The following is an 18,022-nucleotide window of genomic DNA, read 5'->3' on the forward strand; positions in this document are numbered from 1 at the left end:
CCGGCTATGGCTTCCTTTTAGATCAATAATTGAACCAGTGTTGTTGTTTGACTCTTGGATCTCAAAACCTTGTTACAGAACTGCAGAACACACTCTTGATTGCTTGATTTTAGGTTTAAAAATCAAAACAGAAAATAGAAGAAGAGAAGAGATCGAATAGGGAAGAAGAAGGGGGAAAAGGGAAGGCTATCTCAGCCAGGGTTGTAAGAAATTTTCAACTCATTGTGGGCTTAATTAATTATTTGGACCGGTCAATTGATGGGGATCCTACTACTGCAGCTGGTTTAAGCATGTCACCCGATTTTAATTGGGATGGGCCAGCCCTAGCCCATTGTGGAAGTGGGTTAGGGTTTTGGGACAGTATTTTTATAAATACTAATCAGGAGGGTCCCTGTAGTCACGTTACTTCACTTCCCTATTTCTCCCACAAGAGAAGGGTGTTCACAGTAAGAACGGGAGACTGCAAAAGGTCCCTTCAAGTTTATTGGTCTAAGGCTGCAGATTAAAGGAGGAGATTTCTATTGGGTATTCTATTATTATTCTTCGACAACATACGAAGGTGAAAGGTACAATTCCTCCCCTTCTATTTTCATCACTATTGTATTTTAAGGTTTCATATGGGCATGATAGTGATAGGATTTATCACTGTATATCTATGAAATAACAAGTGGCATCAGAGCCATCCCATATGTTTTAGAATCAACTATGGAATTTTATATCAACATACGTTTCCGCTACCCAATTGGGATTTGTTTATTTGATTGAAAATAAAGAAAGAATGGAAGCCAACACAAACCAGATTTGTCGTCTATTTTAATAATTAAAAGGATTAAAAGGTAAAGTCATTTTGATTTCTTTTGGCAAGTAATAGAAGGGTTTTTTGAAAAAATGGAAGAACAAATCGGGATCGGGTACGGTGGTTTTGGCCAGGAAAATCATCTTTGGTTATATCCTAGTCGTCGCCGCTGCAAAGGCTTGCAGATCTTAGAACCCATTATGATGGGTTCTAACGATTTCTGTTCAAAGTTAAAAAAAAAAAAAAAAACCAACAACTTGTTCTCCGTGTTCTCAACCAGTTGGAGATGTTTGCAAGACTATTGAATAGCCAGAGGTGGTCGCCGGAATACGGGGATACTTGCTTGAGTGGCTACACTAACTATGGCGGTAACCAAAAAATTTTGAGTAAAGCCAAGTTTATCGGCTGAATTCTGGGCACGTAATGTTTATGCCTTTTGATCAAAGGTTGAAGATAAGGATTGGGAGTTGGGACGTCTTTATCTATTTTGTATTGGACCAATAAGTCCATTAGGTTCGTAATGGGGTTTTGATTGAGGTTGTTACCTTTCCAATTAAAAAAAAAAAAAATTCAAAAGTTTGAAAACCGTTTTTAAGATTTGAAAAGGTAAAGCTGAAAAGATAAAAGTAACTTTTTTTTAGAAAAGTAACGTTTTGAATATTCCAATGGAATATTCCTAGTCCAAGCAATTTTGACCCGAACCGATTTAGCTTTGAACTGGATTGATTTGGTTAATCCGGTTCGATTTGGTTTGAACCAAAATTGAACCACAGTTTGACCAAAGAGAGTGCAATCACTCTCCAACTTTGACCGGCTCGTGTGAGCTCATGCCAACTCCGTTTTGGCTGTTTTTGGATTCTATGGCTTTGTTTTTGCAAGGCTTACGTCGTGGTGTCTGCTATTGATCAAAACAGTAACATTAAGGACACGGTTTTTTTTTGAGGTTTTGTGTCCCTCCCTTTGTGGGGATATATTTGAATTAAAGTTTTTGAATTTTGGCATTATGCTTGGCTAAACTTGTCAAAATTTCTATTTGTGCATGACAACATTATACATTTACACTAATTATGTTGTTAGAAAGATGTAAATGCACATTCTTCCACTTTTTGGCTGCATGTTTTTTCTTTATGGGAATTGTAGAGAAATAAGATGTTGACCACCAAAGTGGCACATCGAGTTTCTCTGCAATTCTGTAATGACAGCAAAGTTGGTAGTAAATGCCCAAAGGTGATGCTACCCAAGTTTAAAGAAAAACATATATGCACATAAACTCTTGGGAAGGAATGATAATTTAAGGGTTCTATATGCCCAAAGGTGATGGAATTCCTTAATTAACATTTCTTTCACGGTAAATGTGGTATTATGAGAGGACCAGTACATCTTATGCCCCAAAGGGAAAAGATGTAGGGCGGTTGTGACTCTCATTTGGATGATATTGCTAGTTTTTTATATTGTCTCTCATACTAGTTGATTTGATTATTTTGGTGTGTTTATAACATACCTTAGTTATGCTCCAAAGATTTAGTGTGTATATTTATCTGGCCTGTACTGTCTCCAGGGTAGTCTATTTTATACTGTTCCTATCTTATCTGAAGATAATTATAAGAAATGGAAAGAAGACCTGGATGTAGCACTGTGTCTGATGGAGTTGGACTTAGCTCTTAGAGAACCTAAGCCCATAGTTATAGCCACTAGCACGACTGAGGAGAAATAGAAATTAGAAAAATGGAAAACTGCTAACAGAAAGTGTGTCACCTTGATGAAAAGATCAATCCCTGAGAATATGAATGCTAGTGTAGAAAAGATGGACACTGCAACTGAATATTTGGCTGCCATCAAAGAAGTTTTTAAGGTTTCCCAAAGTGCTGAGAAAGCGAAATTGATGAATCAAATCCTCTCAGCCAAGTTTGATGGTAATGGAAGTGTCAAGGAGCATATTCTGGAGATATCTTCCATGGCACAAAAGTTAAAAGATCTAGATACCAACCTGGATGATGATTTTCTAGTCTCTCTTACACTGAAATCTCTCCCAGAGCAGTATGAGACTTTGAAGACCACCTATGCGACCTTAAGTGTAAAATGGGCCATGAAAGAATTGATCTCTATTTGCGTACAAGAAGAGCAGAACAAGAAAAATAAGAAGAAAATTGAGAGTGCAAATGTCACCACTTCTAAGGGTGGTGTTGGACCTTACAGGAACAAGAAGAGGTTTAGCAAGAAAGGCAGGTTTAGGCCATATGATAGGTCTAACAGGGACAGAGCACCTTAGTGCGATCAGTCTCAAGCAGGCAAGAAAGATATGGGCGGTCTGAAGTGTTTTTGGTGTCATAAGAAGGGGCATATGAAGAAGGACTGCAGGGCTAGGCAGTCCTGGTGGGCAAAGAAGAAGGATTCTGGTACTCACTTGTCCCTTGTTTGCTTTGAATCCTTTAATGTTAATGCCCCTATGGATTCATGGTGGATTGATTCTGGATCCTCTATTCATGTCACTCATTTCTTGCAGGGGTTCATCAAAAGGAGGACACCAAGCAAGGATGAAGTGGCGGTGTTTGTCGAAAATGGAGTAGAGGTTGCTGTTGAAGCCATTGGAGTAGTTAGAATTTTATTATCTGGTGGTTTATTTTTGAATTTAGAAGACATTGTGTATGTTCCCTCCATAAGGAGAAATTTGATTTCTGTTTCAAAACTTTCAAGAATGGGATATTTTTTCAATTTTAATAAAGATGGCTTCAATTTATTACATAACTCTATTGTGGTTGGCAATGGTAGTCTTGTTGATGGGCTTTACAAATTAAACTGTGATTCTCCAGTAGTTCTAAATGTTGGTTCCAAGCACTCTATGTTAGATGAGCGATCTTCCATGTTGTGGCATAGGCGTCTGGGTCATATATCTGTGCAGAGGATGGAGAGACTAGCCAGAGATAAGATTCTTAGACTTTTAGACTTCCATAATCTACATGATTGTGTGGATTGTATGAAGGGGAAGATGACTAAAACAAGGAGGATGAAGGCAGCTTATAGTAATAGTTTACTAGAGCTAATACATACAGATATTAGTGGCCCATTTCCTATTCCTTCACTGGGTGGTCAGCGATACTTCATTACCTTTATTGATGATTTCTCACGTTATGGGTACCTCTATCTCATTTCTAAGAAGTCAAATTCTTTGGATGCCTTCATGATCTACAAAGCTGAAGTGAAAAATTTCCATTCAAGGAGAATTAAGACAGTGAGGTCTGACAGAGGAGGAGAGTATTATGGCAGGCATGGAGATTCTACCCAACTACTTGGTCCCTTTGCCAAGTACTTACAGGAGCAAGGCATTATTGTCCAGTATTCTATGCCAGGCACACCACAGCAGAATGGAGTGGCAGAAAGAAGGAACCGTACACTGAAAGACATGATGAGAAGCATGCTTAGTAACACCAGTCTTCCAGAGTCCCTTTGGGGGGAAGCAATCAAGACAGCTGTATATATTCTAAACAGAGTGCCTAGTAAATCAGTTCCAAAGACGCCTTTTGAACTTTGGACTAGAAGAAAGCCTAGCCTCAATCACTTGCATGTCTGGGGTTGTAGAGCTGAAGCGAGGTTATTTAATCCACATAAAAGGGTATTGGACTCTAGGACGGTCAGCTGCTTCTTTGTGGGATATCCTGAGAGGTCCAAAGGTTACAGATTCTACTGGCCTAATTCAGTTAACAGGATTGTGGAAACCAGTCATGCCAAGTTCATTGAGGATGGTGGTGGATTTCCTATGCCAAGGAATCTTGTTTTTGATGAAGAGGACACTGTTTCTTTTGATGTTGTACCTAGTACTAGTCTCCAACTTCCTATTATTGTTGATCAGGCTGCACCTGAACCTGCTGGAGAGGTGATGGTTGAGCCAATGGCACCTGTTGAACCAGTGGTAGCAGCTGATCCCATTGATCCCATTCAGCCAGAGAGGTTTTGAGAAGGTCTGCTAGACCTCGTAGATCTACTATCGGATCCGATTACATGTTGTACCTGACAGAGGGTGATTTTGACATTGGACAAGAAGAGGATCTGACCAGTTATAAGCAAGCTGTCAGTAGTGCAAATTCTCAGAAGTGTTTACAGGCTATGCAGGATGAGTTATTGTTAATGGATAACAATAAGGTTTGGGAATTAGTTGATCTTCCAGAAGGTTGTGCACCTATAGGCTCCAAATGGGTGTACAAAACTAAGACTGATACTCGTGGTAGAGTTGAGCGCTACAAGGCCAGGTTGGTAGCAAAAGGATTCACACAGAAGGAAGGTGTAGACTTCCATGAGACCTTTTCCCCAGTGTCAACAAAAGATTCTTTCAGAATTATGATGGCACTTGTAGCTCATTATGACCTAGAGTTACACCAGATGGATGTTAAAACGGCATTCCTGAATGGAGATCTTGCAGAGGATGTTTACATGGTTCAGCCAGAAGGTTTTGAGATTGCAGGGAATGAGAGGAAAGTTTGCAAGCTGAAGAAGTCTCTATATGGTTTGAAATAAGCCTCAAGACAGTGGTACCTCAAATTTCATGAGGTGGTAGTCTCTTTTGGGTTTTCTGAAAACCCTGTAGATCATTGTATCTACCTAAAGGTCAGTGGGAGTAAGTTCATCATTCCGGTGCTGTATGTTGATGATATCTTACTGGCATATAGTGACATTACGTTGTTACTTGAGACAAAGAGTTTTCTGTCGGCAAGTTTTGAAATGAAGGACATGGGTGAGGCCAGTTTTGTCCTTGGTGTTGAGATCAAGCGTGACAGGAAGCGGGGTTTTTTAGGGCTGTCTCAAAAGGCTTATATTGAGAGGGTTCTCAAAAGGTTTAATATGTCTACTTGTTCAACTGGTGATGTGCCAATCAGCAAGGGAGACAGACTGAACAAGCAGCAGTGCTCTAGAAATGACATTGAGAGGAGTTCCATGGCTGACAAACCCTACGCTTCTGCAGTAGGGAGTCTAATGTATGCGCAGGTTTGTACGCGCCCGGATATAACCTTTGCAGTTAGTGTTTTAGGGCGATTCCTGTCTGGTCCTGGTTTAGCACATTGGACGGAAGCAAAGAAGGTCATGAGGTACTTGCAGAAGACCAAGGATCATATGCTAGTCTAGAGCAGGGGTGACACTCTAGAGGTTGTGGGGTTTTTTGATGCTGACTATGGAGGTTACACTGATGACTTGAAATCTACTTCTGGTTACATCTTCAAGATGGCAGGTGGTGCCATCTCTTGGAAGAGTGCCAAGCAGTCCATCTTGGCATCCTCTACTATGTAGGCAAAGTTCATTGCTCTTTTCGAAGCTACAAAGCAAGTTATCTGGCTCAGGGGCTTCATCTCAGAGTTGAGGGTCGTAGATTCCATAGCTAGACCCACGATATTGTATTGTGACAACACCTCAGCAGTTTGCTTCTCCAAGAACAACAAGAAGTCTACAGGTTCTAAGCACATTGAGATAAAATATCTCATGGTGAGAGAAAAAGTCAATGAGAGGCAGATTATTGTGGAGCACATTGTGACTGACAACATGTTGGCAGATCCTTTGACAGAGGCGTTGCCAGTGGGAGTGTTCAGGAAACATATTTCTTATATGGGTGTTGTTGAGTCTTTTGACATGGTTATCTAGTGGGAGTCCTGTATTGGTTTGTCCTTACTTTTGTCTTTTAGACGTCTATATGAGCATGGTTATTTATTTTATATATGTGTTATCTTGCTCATTTGCACATGTGTGACTTATTTTGATTCATTAATCTAATATATCAGTTATAGGCGGTTTGCCAAAGTTATAGGCGGTTTGCCAAAGTTACAGGCGGTTTGCCAAAGTTCGATATTAACCTAAGGTTATGGCGGTTTGCCCAAGTATTGGTTAATATCAAAGTATGTGCCTACAAGGTTGTTCAAGGCACTCTGATTTTGTAGTCAGATATAGGACCTAAATGAAGTTTCAGCTTCATGGTTACACATCTCAAAGCGGTTTATTTGACAAATATGCCATGTTCGTGATGACAAAAAGTTGTATACCGTATATTGAGGTATATCTTCTGCTGTTATTCAACATGGTATGTTGTTGAGTAAATCAACATTGTGACATATAAAGGTAGAGGGATTCCATGGCCACATCTATTGATATGGTCGCAGTAATTAATCTAGCCCAAGTGGGAGATTGTAAGAAATTTCCAACTCATTGTGTGCTTAATTAATTATTTGGACCGGTTAATTGATGGGGATCCTACTACTGCAGCTGGTTCAAGCATGTCACCCGGTTTTAATTGGGATGGGCTAGCCCTAGCCCATTGTGGAAGTGGGTTAGGGTTTTGGAATAGTATTTTTATAAATACTAATAAGGAGGGTCCCTGTAGTCACGTTACTTCACTTCTCTATTTCTCCCACAAGAGAAGGGTGTTCACAGTAAGAACGGGAGACTGCAGAAGAACCCTTCAAGTTTATTGGTCTAAGGTTGCAGATTAAAGGAGGAGATTTCTATTGGGTATTCTATTATTATTCTTCGACGACATACGAAGGTGAAAGGTACAATTCCTCCCCTTCTATTTCCATCACTGTTGTATTTTAAGGTTTCATATGGGCATGATAGTGATAGGATTTATCACTATATATCTATGAAATAACAAGGGTCTCTCACCCTACACCTACGGCTGGTTTTGTACAGCCGCTTTACATCATCTCTCTAGTAGTTTGAGTGTTTGCTTGCATTTCTGCTCACAAGCCAGTATAGAAAAGTATTACTTACGCACTACATAATCTATTGAGAAATCACACCTTGTGAGGTCCCAGCACTTGAATTTTCTGTAGTTGCTTTATTTTCGTTGTAGTCATATTTCTAAATTATCTTTTGCCAATTGCAAGTAATTAGAATAAGCCTTTATTGTTTATGTTTTTCTTTTTTTCATAAACTTTAAATATTCAAATAACCTAACTTAAATCTTAATCCAACAAAAACAGTCACACAAAAAAAAAAATACTACTATAGTAGAACATGGATTAATAAAAATAAATGATTTGGGGTAGACCCATACACTAAAACAAGAATCAGCCACTGAATGAATAAATATGATGTGACCATCATGATCCATTTTTGTTAGATTTTGATTTTACTTCTTGAGTTTGAGGCACCAAGTGGGGAGAAATCTTGTTTTACAAGGTGGAAAGGACTTCCAACTGTCTCCAAAAGATCCTCAAACGCATTGCTCAAAGCTTTCTTATTTCATCAAAGGAGAGTAAAAAGAGTATGAAGGGCCTACAACTCTGGATCAGACATGAATGGCAACTTGCTATCGTCCATCTATCTGAATGTGATGGAGATCCTTTTGGTGAGCACACCCAGAACACAATGTTTAGCTACTTCAGCACCATTCTCATTTAAGATTAGTACTAATCTGACAAGCATAGCTATGAAAATTTGATCAGAAAATACTACAAAACCCTCAATCAATAAGTTTGAACCGAACTATATGTTGCATTCAGTTAGGAAAGATCCAGTACAGAAAGGCCTGAAAAAATCATAGTGATCAATGTGAAGAGGGATGCCGTGCCCTTTGTCGTTCATATTAATGCTGCAACTATTCGGAACTCATGTCAGGGGCAAGACATGTCATCTGAGCTATCTCTTGACTATGGTCTCAATTTCATCTCAGAGAATTCCCTTTTTAGTCAACTGCATAATTATAACAACCAAATTAAATTGTCACTCACCTTTTACCACGCATCCACTTCTTCGTCTCTAAGTACGTAGTGCTTTAAGTTAACCCTAATGTACTAGACGTTATAACATATAAACATAGTCAATTATCTTCTTTTGTTCCAACTCATTAAAAGCCACTGTATGAAGCTCAAGCCCCCCCTCCTTACTATATTTATTGGCCTCTCATTAATGCTCTCTATATGTACAAAAATTTTCTTTCGACTAGCTTGTGAAATGTCATTGAATTCAATACCAACTAATGCTTCTTATTCATCAATGAATGTTACTGACTATTTATTGATGTTGGCGAAGAATCAGAATAACCACCAAGGAATAAGAATATCTCATCTGGTGCCTCACAGAAGATACGGGCTCTGGATATTTTAGATGTTTAGTGTCTCCATTTCGTAATTCTACAAGTTGTCTTGCTGAACACCATACTTTAACAATTAGAAACCATGCCACATTTAGAAGTAATAGTATAAAAAAAAAAATTCCAAATATATCTAAACAGTTTTGTATTGCCAGAAAAAGATATTGTCACCAAAACAATATATTTACATATATATATATATAAAGAATAAAATAAAGAAAAAAGTTTGGTGCAATAGCACAAACTGAAAACAATTACACTATCCACTCCATTTTTGTGCAATCCACTTTACCCAATACCCAAATATCCATCCTGGATTCCAACGACCAATGTCGCTTTTCCTCTCCCAGCCCCAGGTCCCATGTGCCAACAGAAAGAAAACTCTCAGAAAGAGGCCAAATACCCAAACACAGCATAGCAAAAAAAAACAAGCCTATTGAAGCCCCAATCCCCACTATGACTGTGGTCCAACAAGGGCAGATTACCAAGTCCCATTGTAACTTTGGTCAACCAGGGACATATCACTGAAGTCGGGGTTCAATGATCTTTGACAATGCCACACTTTGGTTCAAATCTTGCGTCATCGCAGGCTTGGCCGCATAACACGCCACTACTTTCCAGGCTTGCCAATGTCCTGATTCTTATCCTCCACCAAAAACTAGAATACATCATAACCAAAGTCTTAATTCGTCGAGCCTAACTAAACAAATATAGAAAAGAAAAACTACATATGATCGCCAGCTATGCACTAAGGCACATACTAATAAACTTCATTTCATGTTGATTTGTGATGCAATCAGCTATGCACAAAGACACATACCAGTGATTCAATGGGCACAGGGTACTCGATGAAAAGAGAATTCTCTTTCCAGGTTTCGAGCAGTGCCTGCCAATGTCCTGATTCTTATCCTCCACCAAAAACTAGAATACAACATAACCAAAGTCTTAATTCGTCGAGCCTAACTAAACAAATCTAGAAAAGAAAAACTACATATGACCCCCAGCTATGCACTAAGGCACATACTAATAAACTTGATTTCATTGTTGATTTATGATGCAATCAGATGTGCACAAAGACACATACCAGTGATTCAATGGGCACAGGGTACTCGATGACAAGAGAATTCTCTCGTTCAACCATCCACAATCAAGATTAGATTCAGATGCAATAAAGCATGTTAAAATTGTCCATCTAAACAGACAAAAGAACTCTGGTTTTGTGTACAAACATGTGCATGAATGTCCTAACGTTTAGCAAGGTATCATTCAAAACAGTACAATAACACATTCTTCAATATAATGTCTTCTATGGATAGATCATACAGCAACCCTTATGGCCATGGCTCAATTACAACGTTGAATTTAAAAAACATGGACATGATATTGTCAACATATGCAGTATCAATCCATCAAAAGAAACATGTATATGATCCATCCCTTTTCACAAGTCTAGTTATGCAAGTGGAGCCTAAAAACCCCTTTTTCAATGATCCACCCCCGAAAAGAAATATAGGTATAGTTGCACAATCATAACCATAGTTGTCACGGCATCTAGGCAACCCAAGGTGTTAAAGAGGGCCCAAAATCAAGGTGACCAAGGTGTCCAAAGCCGCATAGTTGACCAAGGTGCCTGGACGCCTTGGCGACACCATGACAACTATGATCATAATACCTTGATGCTGAGGAAATATTTTCCATGTACCCCTACAATCTCAGTAGACTTTAATAAAAAGGTTTAAAAAAAAGCCAGACTCAGATCTTACAATAACCTTGATAGAGTTTTTATGGAGAAGCATCCTGGAAAAGATCCCATGTTATCACAATTCCTCATTTGAAAAAAAAATAATAATAATAAAGGAAAAAGAAACCAGGATTGCTGAAGGAGATGCTAGGTGTTCTTGAACTCAAATGGTACTGTAGTAATGGAGGTAATAACTAATTGGGCAAGAGATCGCTGCCTAGTCACGCAGACCATGCACCAATGCGGGGGCACCAACATGGGTGGATTTTTTTTTCACTCGGGGTGAGGCGGTAATTTCTCGCACTCTTGTGTATGGGCACAGGGGTTGGTAGCGTTCTTTTTCCTCTAATTTTAAGATTCATAGTTTTTAAACATAGTAAAGTGAAGGGACCTGTATTCTGGCATGTTAAAGCCTATTTAGATTAATAAGAGAACTTTTAACATATCTAGATTGATATCATATGCATTCCTAAGGACTTAATATATATGTATTATAAATTTATAATAACCTCACAAAGGCTGGTCACCAATCTCTATAATTATTAACATAAAGGCTTGTCCAGCCAATATTGTTTCAAACATCCAACACACTCCTAAGACTGCTGACAGGTTCAATTCACTTTTTGTAGCATCCAAGAATACTTGGAAAAGAGATTTGATGCAGTAGATGATGCAGTTAATTTCAACAAAATTGACTAAGCTGGAGATATTAATAAACTATTAAAGGGCATATGAGGTTGTTACCGCTCGTCAATCCCATGCTGGTTCCTTTTAGTATGTGGAGAATGGCTTTGCGCTTATCTGTGCTGATGATGAATGAGCCAAGAGGTGAAGAGATAAACAGAGAGGGCAGGATAGTGAAAGACCACGAATGATCAGGGACAGGAAATATGATATTTAGACAGTATGATGATGTGGAAGGGAAATATACGAGTGATTGTGAGAGGGAGGGATGTCCCATTTAATAAAAGGGGGTCTTTTAGTGGAAAACAAATATGTGTCAGAGAGTAAAGGTGTCAAACAGATAACTACAAAAGTGCTTCTTTTCTGGAAATATAGAGAGAGGGTGAGAGAATCATTTGGCAGTGGGTCTCTGATGCGTATGTGACAATTCGAGTGAACTGGATCTGTCAATCCGATAGTGAAAGAGGAAGCAGAGGTATACATATATACATATATATAGAGAGAGAGGAATTGATCACGAGATGGAGTTGCAAGATATCCTTTGGGATCAAAACCCCTATCTAGCAGTTTAGGCCACCAACAGAAAACTATAGAAGATTCTCCGATGCATTTAGAAATCTGAGTTTGGCAAGTTCTTACTGCTTTTATAGACTACTGGGATATTTTGATAACAATGAACAAAAAAAATTACAGGCCATGTGAATTACTTTAAAGGAGGGTATTTTTTTCCACTTAAGAAGTTTCACAACTTTGATTACCTTCCACTATTACGTCCCACAATGAAATAGAATGAGATATGTCAAATGGGCCTAGTAATATCAGTAAAACCATATACTAGAAAACTAAACAAAACACTATGTTAACCAAAAAAAAACATGAAAAGTTCATGTAATACCTTCACATTGGAGTGATGTAGCATTACTTCAACAATCTTAAGACATGTTGCATCATCATCCACAGCCAAAACCCGCATACCAGCACTAAATAAATAAAATATTAGTTTTTTATTAGGTAATAAAATATTAGTTTTTTATTAGTTAATAAAATATTAGAATATATATTTAACAAGTAGAGAATATTAATTAATAAAATTTGATATTTTTTTATTTAGTAGATAATATTCATTAATGAAATATTAATATTTTATTTAATAAAATATTAAAAGAGAGAGGAAGTAATCGAAAGATGGAGTGGCAAGATATCCATTGGGATCAAAACCCCTATCTAGCAATTTACGCCGCCAACAGATAACTACAGACTCAAATGCATTTACAAATCTTTGAGTTTGGCAAGTTCTTAGTAATCTTAGAATACTGGGAAATTTTGATACCAATTTACAAAAATAATTACAAGCCATGTGAATCACTTCAAAGGAGAGTATTTTTATCCACTTAAGAAGTTTCACACCTTTAAGTACCTTCCACTATTATGTCCCACAATGAAGTAGAAAGAGATATGTCGAATGGGCCTAGTACTATCTGTAAAACCATATACCAAAAAAACTAAACAAAACACTATGTTAGCAAAAAAAAAAAAAAGCATGAAAACTGCATGGAATACCTTCATATTGGAGTACTTGTAGCATTACTTCAACCATCTTAAGACATGTTGCATCATCATCCACAGCCAAAACCCGCATACCAGCAATAAATAAATAAATTATTAGTTTTTTATTAGTTAATAAAATATTAGAATTCATATTTAATAAAGAGGCAATATTAATTAACAAAATTTAATATTGTTTACTAAGTAGACAATATTCATTAATAAAATATTAATATTTTATTTAATATTAAAAGAGAGGAAGTAATCCAAAGATGGAGTGGCAAGATATCAATTGGGATCAAAACCCCAATCCAGCAATTTAGGCCACCAACAAATAACTGCAGAAGATTCTCCGATGCATTTACAAACCTTTAAGTTTGGAAAGTTCTTAGGGCTCTTATAGACTACTGGGATATTTTGATAACAATGAACAAAAATAATTACAGGCCATGCTAGGAAAAAAAAAACATCAAAACTTCAATGAATACCTTCATATTGGAGTGCTTGTAGCATTAATTCAACAATCTTAAGACATGTTGCATCATCATCCATTGCCAAAACCAGTATACCAGCACTAAATAAATAAAATATTAGAATATAGATTTAATAAATAGATAATATTAATTAATAAAATTTAGTATTTTTTTACTAAGTAGACAATATTCATTAATTAAATATTAATATTTTATTTAATATTAAAAGAGAGGAAGTAATCGAAAGATCGAGTGGCAAGATATCAATTGGGATTAAAACCCTTATCTAGCAATTTAGGCCGCCAACAGATAACTACAGAAGATTCTCCGATGCATTTATAAATCTTTGAGTTCGGCAAGTTCTTAGAAATCTTATAGACGACTGGGATATTTTGAAAACAATGAACAAAAATAATTATAGGCCATGTGAATCAATTATAGGGAAGGTATTTTTATCCACTTAAGAAGTTTCACAGCTTTGATTACCTTCCACTACTATGTCCTACAATGAAATAGAAAGAGAGATGTCAAATAGGCCTAGTATTATCTGTATAACCATATACCAAAAAACTAAACAAAATACTATGTTAGCAAAAAAAAAATATATGAAAACTTCATAGAACACCTTTATATTGGAGTGCTTGTAGCATTACTTCAACAATCTTAAGACATGTTGTATCATCATCCACAGCCAAAACTCACGTAGCAACACTAAATAAATAAAATATTAGATTTTTATCAGTTCATAAAATATTAGAATATATATTTAATAAACAGACAATATTAATTAATAAAATTCAGTATTTTTTTACAAAGTAGATATTATTCATTAATAAATATTAATATTTTATTTGATATTAAAAGAGAGAGGAAGTAATCGAAAGATGGAGTTTCAAGATATCCATTGTGTTCAAAACCCCTATCTAGGAATTTAGGCCGCCAACAGATAACTACAGAAGATTCTCCGATGCATGTACAAATCTTTGAGATTGGCAAGTTCTTAGTGCTCTTATAGACTACTAGGATATTTTGATAACAATGAACAAAAATAATTATAAGCCATGTGAATCAATTAAAGAGACGGTATTTTTATCCATTTAAGAAGTTTCACTGCTTTGATTACCTTCCACTGTTATGTCCCACAATGAAATAGAAAGAGAAATGTCAAATGGGCCTAGTACTATCTGTATAACCATATACCAAAAAATTAAACAAAACACTATGTTAGCCAAAAAAAACATGAAAACTTCATAGAATACCTTCATATTGGAGTGCTTGTAGCATTACTTCAACAATCCTAAGACATGTTGTATCATCATCCACAGCCAAAACCTACGTACAGACACTAAATAAATAAAATGTTAGTTTTTTATTAGTTAATAAAATATTAGAATATATATTTAATAAACAGACAATATGAATTAATAAAATTCAGTATTTTTTTACTAAGTAGACATAATTCATTAATAAAATATTAATATTTTATTTAATATTAAAAGAGATGAAGTAATCGAAAGATGGAGTGGCAAGATATCCATTGGGATCAAAACCCCTATCTAGCAATTTAGGACGCCAATAGATAACTACAGAAGAGTCTCCGATGCATTTACAAATTTATGATCACTCTATTGTTCACACACATACGCCATGAACCGTCTTACTTGGGAGTAAATAAAGCTGATATAGCACATGGTAATATAGTCCTAGATAGATGATAAATCTACTAGGAGCCAATAACCAGGACTTTCCTACAACAGTTGGTCGATTGGGGCAGATTTACGGAAATTAGGTCAAAACTAGGGTTAGACATAGGGTAATGGGGTGGGATCTTATTTAGTAAAGCTAGGCAGATTTTTAGAAGCCTAGTGATGTAGGTTGGGTGAGGTTTGAGTGAAGATTTAAAAATCAAAAAATTAGGGTTAGGTTTTCGGGTTTTGGGAAATAAGAAAATAGATGAAATTAGGGTTTAGGATGGGAGTTCAGGGAGGAGCTTCTGGCCAAGTGTTCTATGCAGTAGAGGAATGGTCCTGCTGGAATATGAGCAGGTTCTGTTGGTTGGATATGATTAAATAGGATTTTAGGGTTTTGAGGTTTTGTAGAGATAAGGGGGATTAGCGTTTGAGTTAGGAAGGGGGGCCGAGCTTAGGATCGAGTGTAAGGGGTGAGGAGAGGGAGCTATGATCCAATTCTGGTGGAGTTCTAATGAGGGAATGGTGTTGGACAGATTTAAGATCAATTCAGGTTTATGGAACTCAAATAAAATAAAAGGGGGTGTTAGGGTTGGCTGTAGAGTGTTAGGAGAAGAAGGGGATGACTGAAACTATTAATCAACTTACTGGATTGAGCAAATCTTCAATGGCAGCTTGAAGAAGACACTTTGAAGAATGACCGACCTCCCAATCTACAAGATGCAAGGAATCGATCGGAGTCCACCAATCCCTTCCATCTTGATATGACTCACAAGGTCTCCTTGATCTTACCCACAAGGAACACTCTCAAAGAGCAAAGCAGCATCATGTATGGCAGTAAGCAGAGAAAATGATTTTTTTTTGAGTCTGAATAATGTAGGGGAGCCTTCCCACGATTCTATTAATATAATAGGCTTAAGGCCTGATTCCTAGATCTATTACAATTCTTCCATCTTCATAAATCGTGGAGGGGTACAACTTAAAACAATTTAAAATACTTAAAACAGCTGAAATTAAAGAGATTCCTAAATAACCAATAGGATATAAGAGCCTATCAGCCAATAGGATCATTTCACTTAAATTGAACCAAGTACGAACCGGTTCAATTTAAGTTTACAATTGAATTGAAAAAAAAACTAGGTATAGAATGCAGAAAATAAACTAAGGCTAAAATAACTAAGTGTGAAACTAGACTAAGGCTCCAACACTAAGGCCCATGATTTGGGGTGCTTGTTCAGCTGGTGGATGATTGGATCTGCATCACATGGGCTTAAGCACTCTACAATGAACCCCTTGTGTAATAGCTCATCAACTTATCGTTTGAGCTCAACGTGCTTTATAGGACTGAGGCTGTAAAAGTGAAGATTTTGGTGGTACAGAACCAGGTACCAAATCAATAGCATGCTAAATATCCCTCATGGGAGGTAACGCATCAAATAATTCTTCAGGTACTAGATCAGAAAAATTGGACAGCAACTCTATGATGGGCTGTGTGAAGTGTACTTCCTGTTGTGTGGTGACTTCTCTAGTAACCAAAGCTAATATCATACTTGACTCTTAGCTGGTGTGTTCAAACTCCTTCTGTGGAATAGCTAATACCTTCTTCTCAGAGTCTGTACCCTTTTTGTAAATTCGCAAGGACCTTCTTTGGCGCATTTCAACTGGTATGTTGACGGGATGAAAAAAAGTATGTTGTCCCTTGTGTTGGAATACACACTTATACTTCTCACCACCAACCATAACATCATTGTCATTCATCCAAGGCCTCCCGAGTAACACATCAGTGAGCTTCATAGGTATAACATCACTCCAAACATCTTCAAAGTAACGATGAAGCTATAAAGGAACTGAGCAATGCTGATTTACTTTTAAAGTATTACCTTTCAGCATTGATACCTTATACATAGGGATGTAAATGGATATTCATAAATCCGTATTCGATCCGCATTCGTATCCGTTTAGGAGAATCTGAATCCGTCCAAAACTAATCGGATACGAATATGATAATCCCCCTATCCGATCTATTATTATCTGATTCGTTTAACAGTCCGACGGTAATACAATATCTGAAATACAACTCTGTGTTTGTCTATCCTTTTAAGTTACCTCATTGGATTTTGTTATCTTATTTTTATAAATTTATAAGTTAAGATAATGTGATTCTTTTTCTAGATTTGCTATTGATTTATATATATTGTTTTATGCAATGTGATACATGGAATTACATATCTATTAAAAAATCAAAAGTAAAAAACGTAAGAGAATAAAAGACTAAGAAGAGTAGAAGAAAGGGTAATTACTGAACTCTTAAGTCTCAACCCTAACCCTCATCATAAAAACGGTAAATATGTCAATGGATAGTCAAAAAATCGTATTCAATCCGTATTCATATCCATTTAGGAGAACCTATATTCAAAAAATCACTATCTGGAAATTATCCGAATCCGTTCGAAAACCGATAGGATATTATCCGAATCCGTCCGAATATAATCGGATACGAATATGATAATGCCACTATCCAACCGAATTCAATCCGTTTACATCCCTACTTATACAGTTTTGGATGCTTCTCAATCTTCAACCCTGCTTTCTTCACAAAAGCTTCTGAAGTTACATTGACACAGCTGCCACTATCCACAATACCTGTATAGTGTGATCTTTAGAGCGCATACGGGTGTAGAATATACAACTGCGCCTCCAATCTCCGCCTTTGGTTTCAGCCACTAAAAGTCGAGTAACCATATTAATATCATATGTATACTCTTCATGAGCTTCATCATCATATTCATCAGCCTTAAAATCACCAACATCAAATGGGTAGGGAAATAGATCAGGGTTTTCACCTTCAGTTGTCTCTTCTTTTTCAGAAACAGCAGCAATCTTCCTATGAACTGGACAATTCTTTGCATAGTGTCCAATCTCTTGACAATGATAACAGTTCACCCTATAGGTACTAGGCATAGGGTGTTTTACCTTTGTAGTCTGATCATATAGAAGCTGCAGAACGTGAAGGACCAACGGTAT

General features: G+C 36.9%; 1 protein-coding gene across 1 annotated transcript; it reads left to right on the plus strand.

Annotated features, from left to right (window-relative positions):
- The first annotated feature begins 2,579 nt into the window (after window positions 1-2,579).
- LOC122665400 lies at window positions 2,580-3,065 on the plus strand. Its single transcript, XM_043861548.1, has one exon. It carries the CDS (start codon window positions 2,580-2,582, stop codon window positions 3,063-3,065), a length of 486 nt encoding a protein of 161 aa, XP_043717483.1.
- Window positions 3,066-18,022: the final 14,957 nt, after the last annotated feature.

This window comes from Telopea speciosissima, chromosome 6 (genome assembly GCF_018873765.1).
Source record: "Telopea speciosissima isolate NSW1024214 ecotype Mountain lineage chromosome 6, Tspe_v1, whole genome shotgun sequence".
NCBI classification, from domain to species: Eukaryota; Viridiplantae; Streptophyta; class Magnoliopsida; order Proteales; family Proteaceae; genus Telopea; species Telopea speciosissima.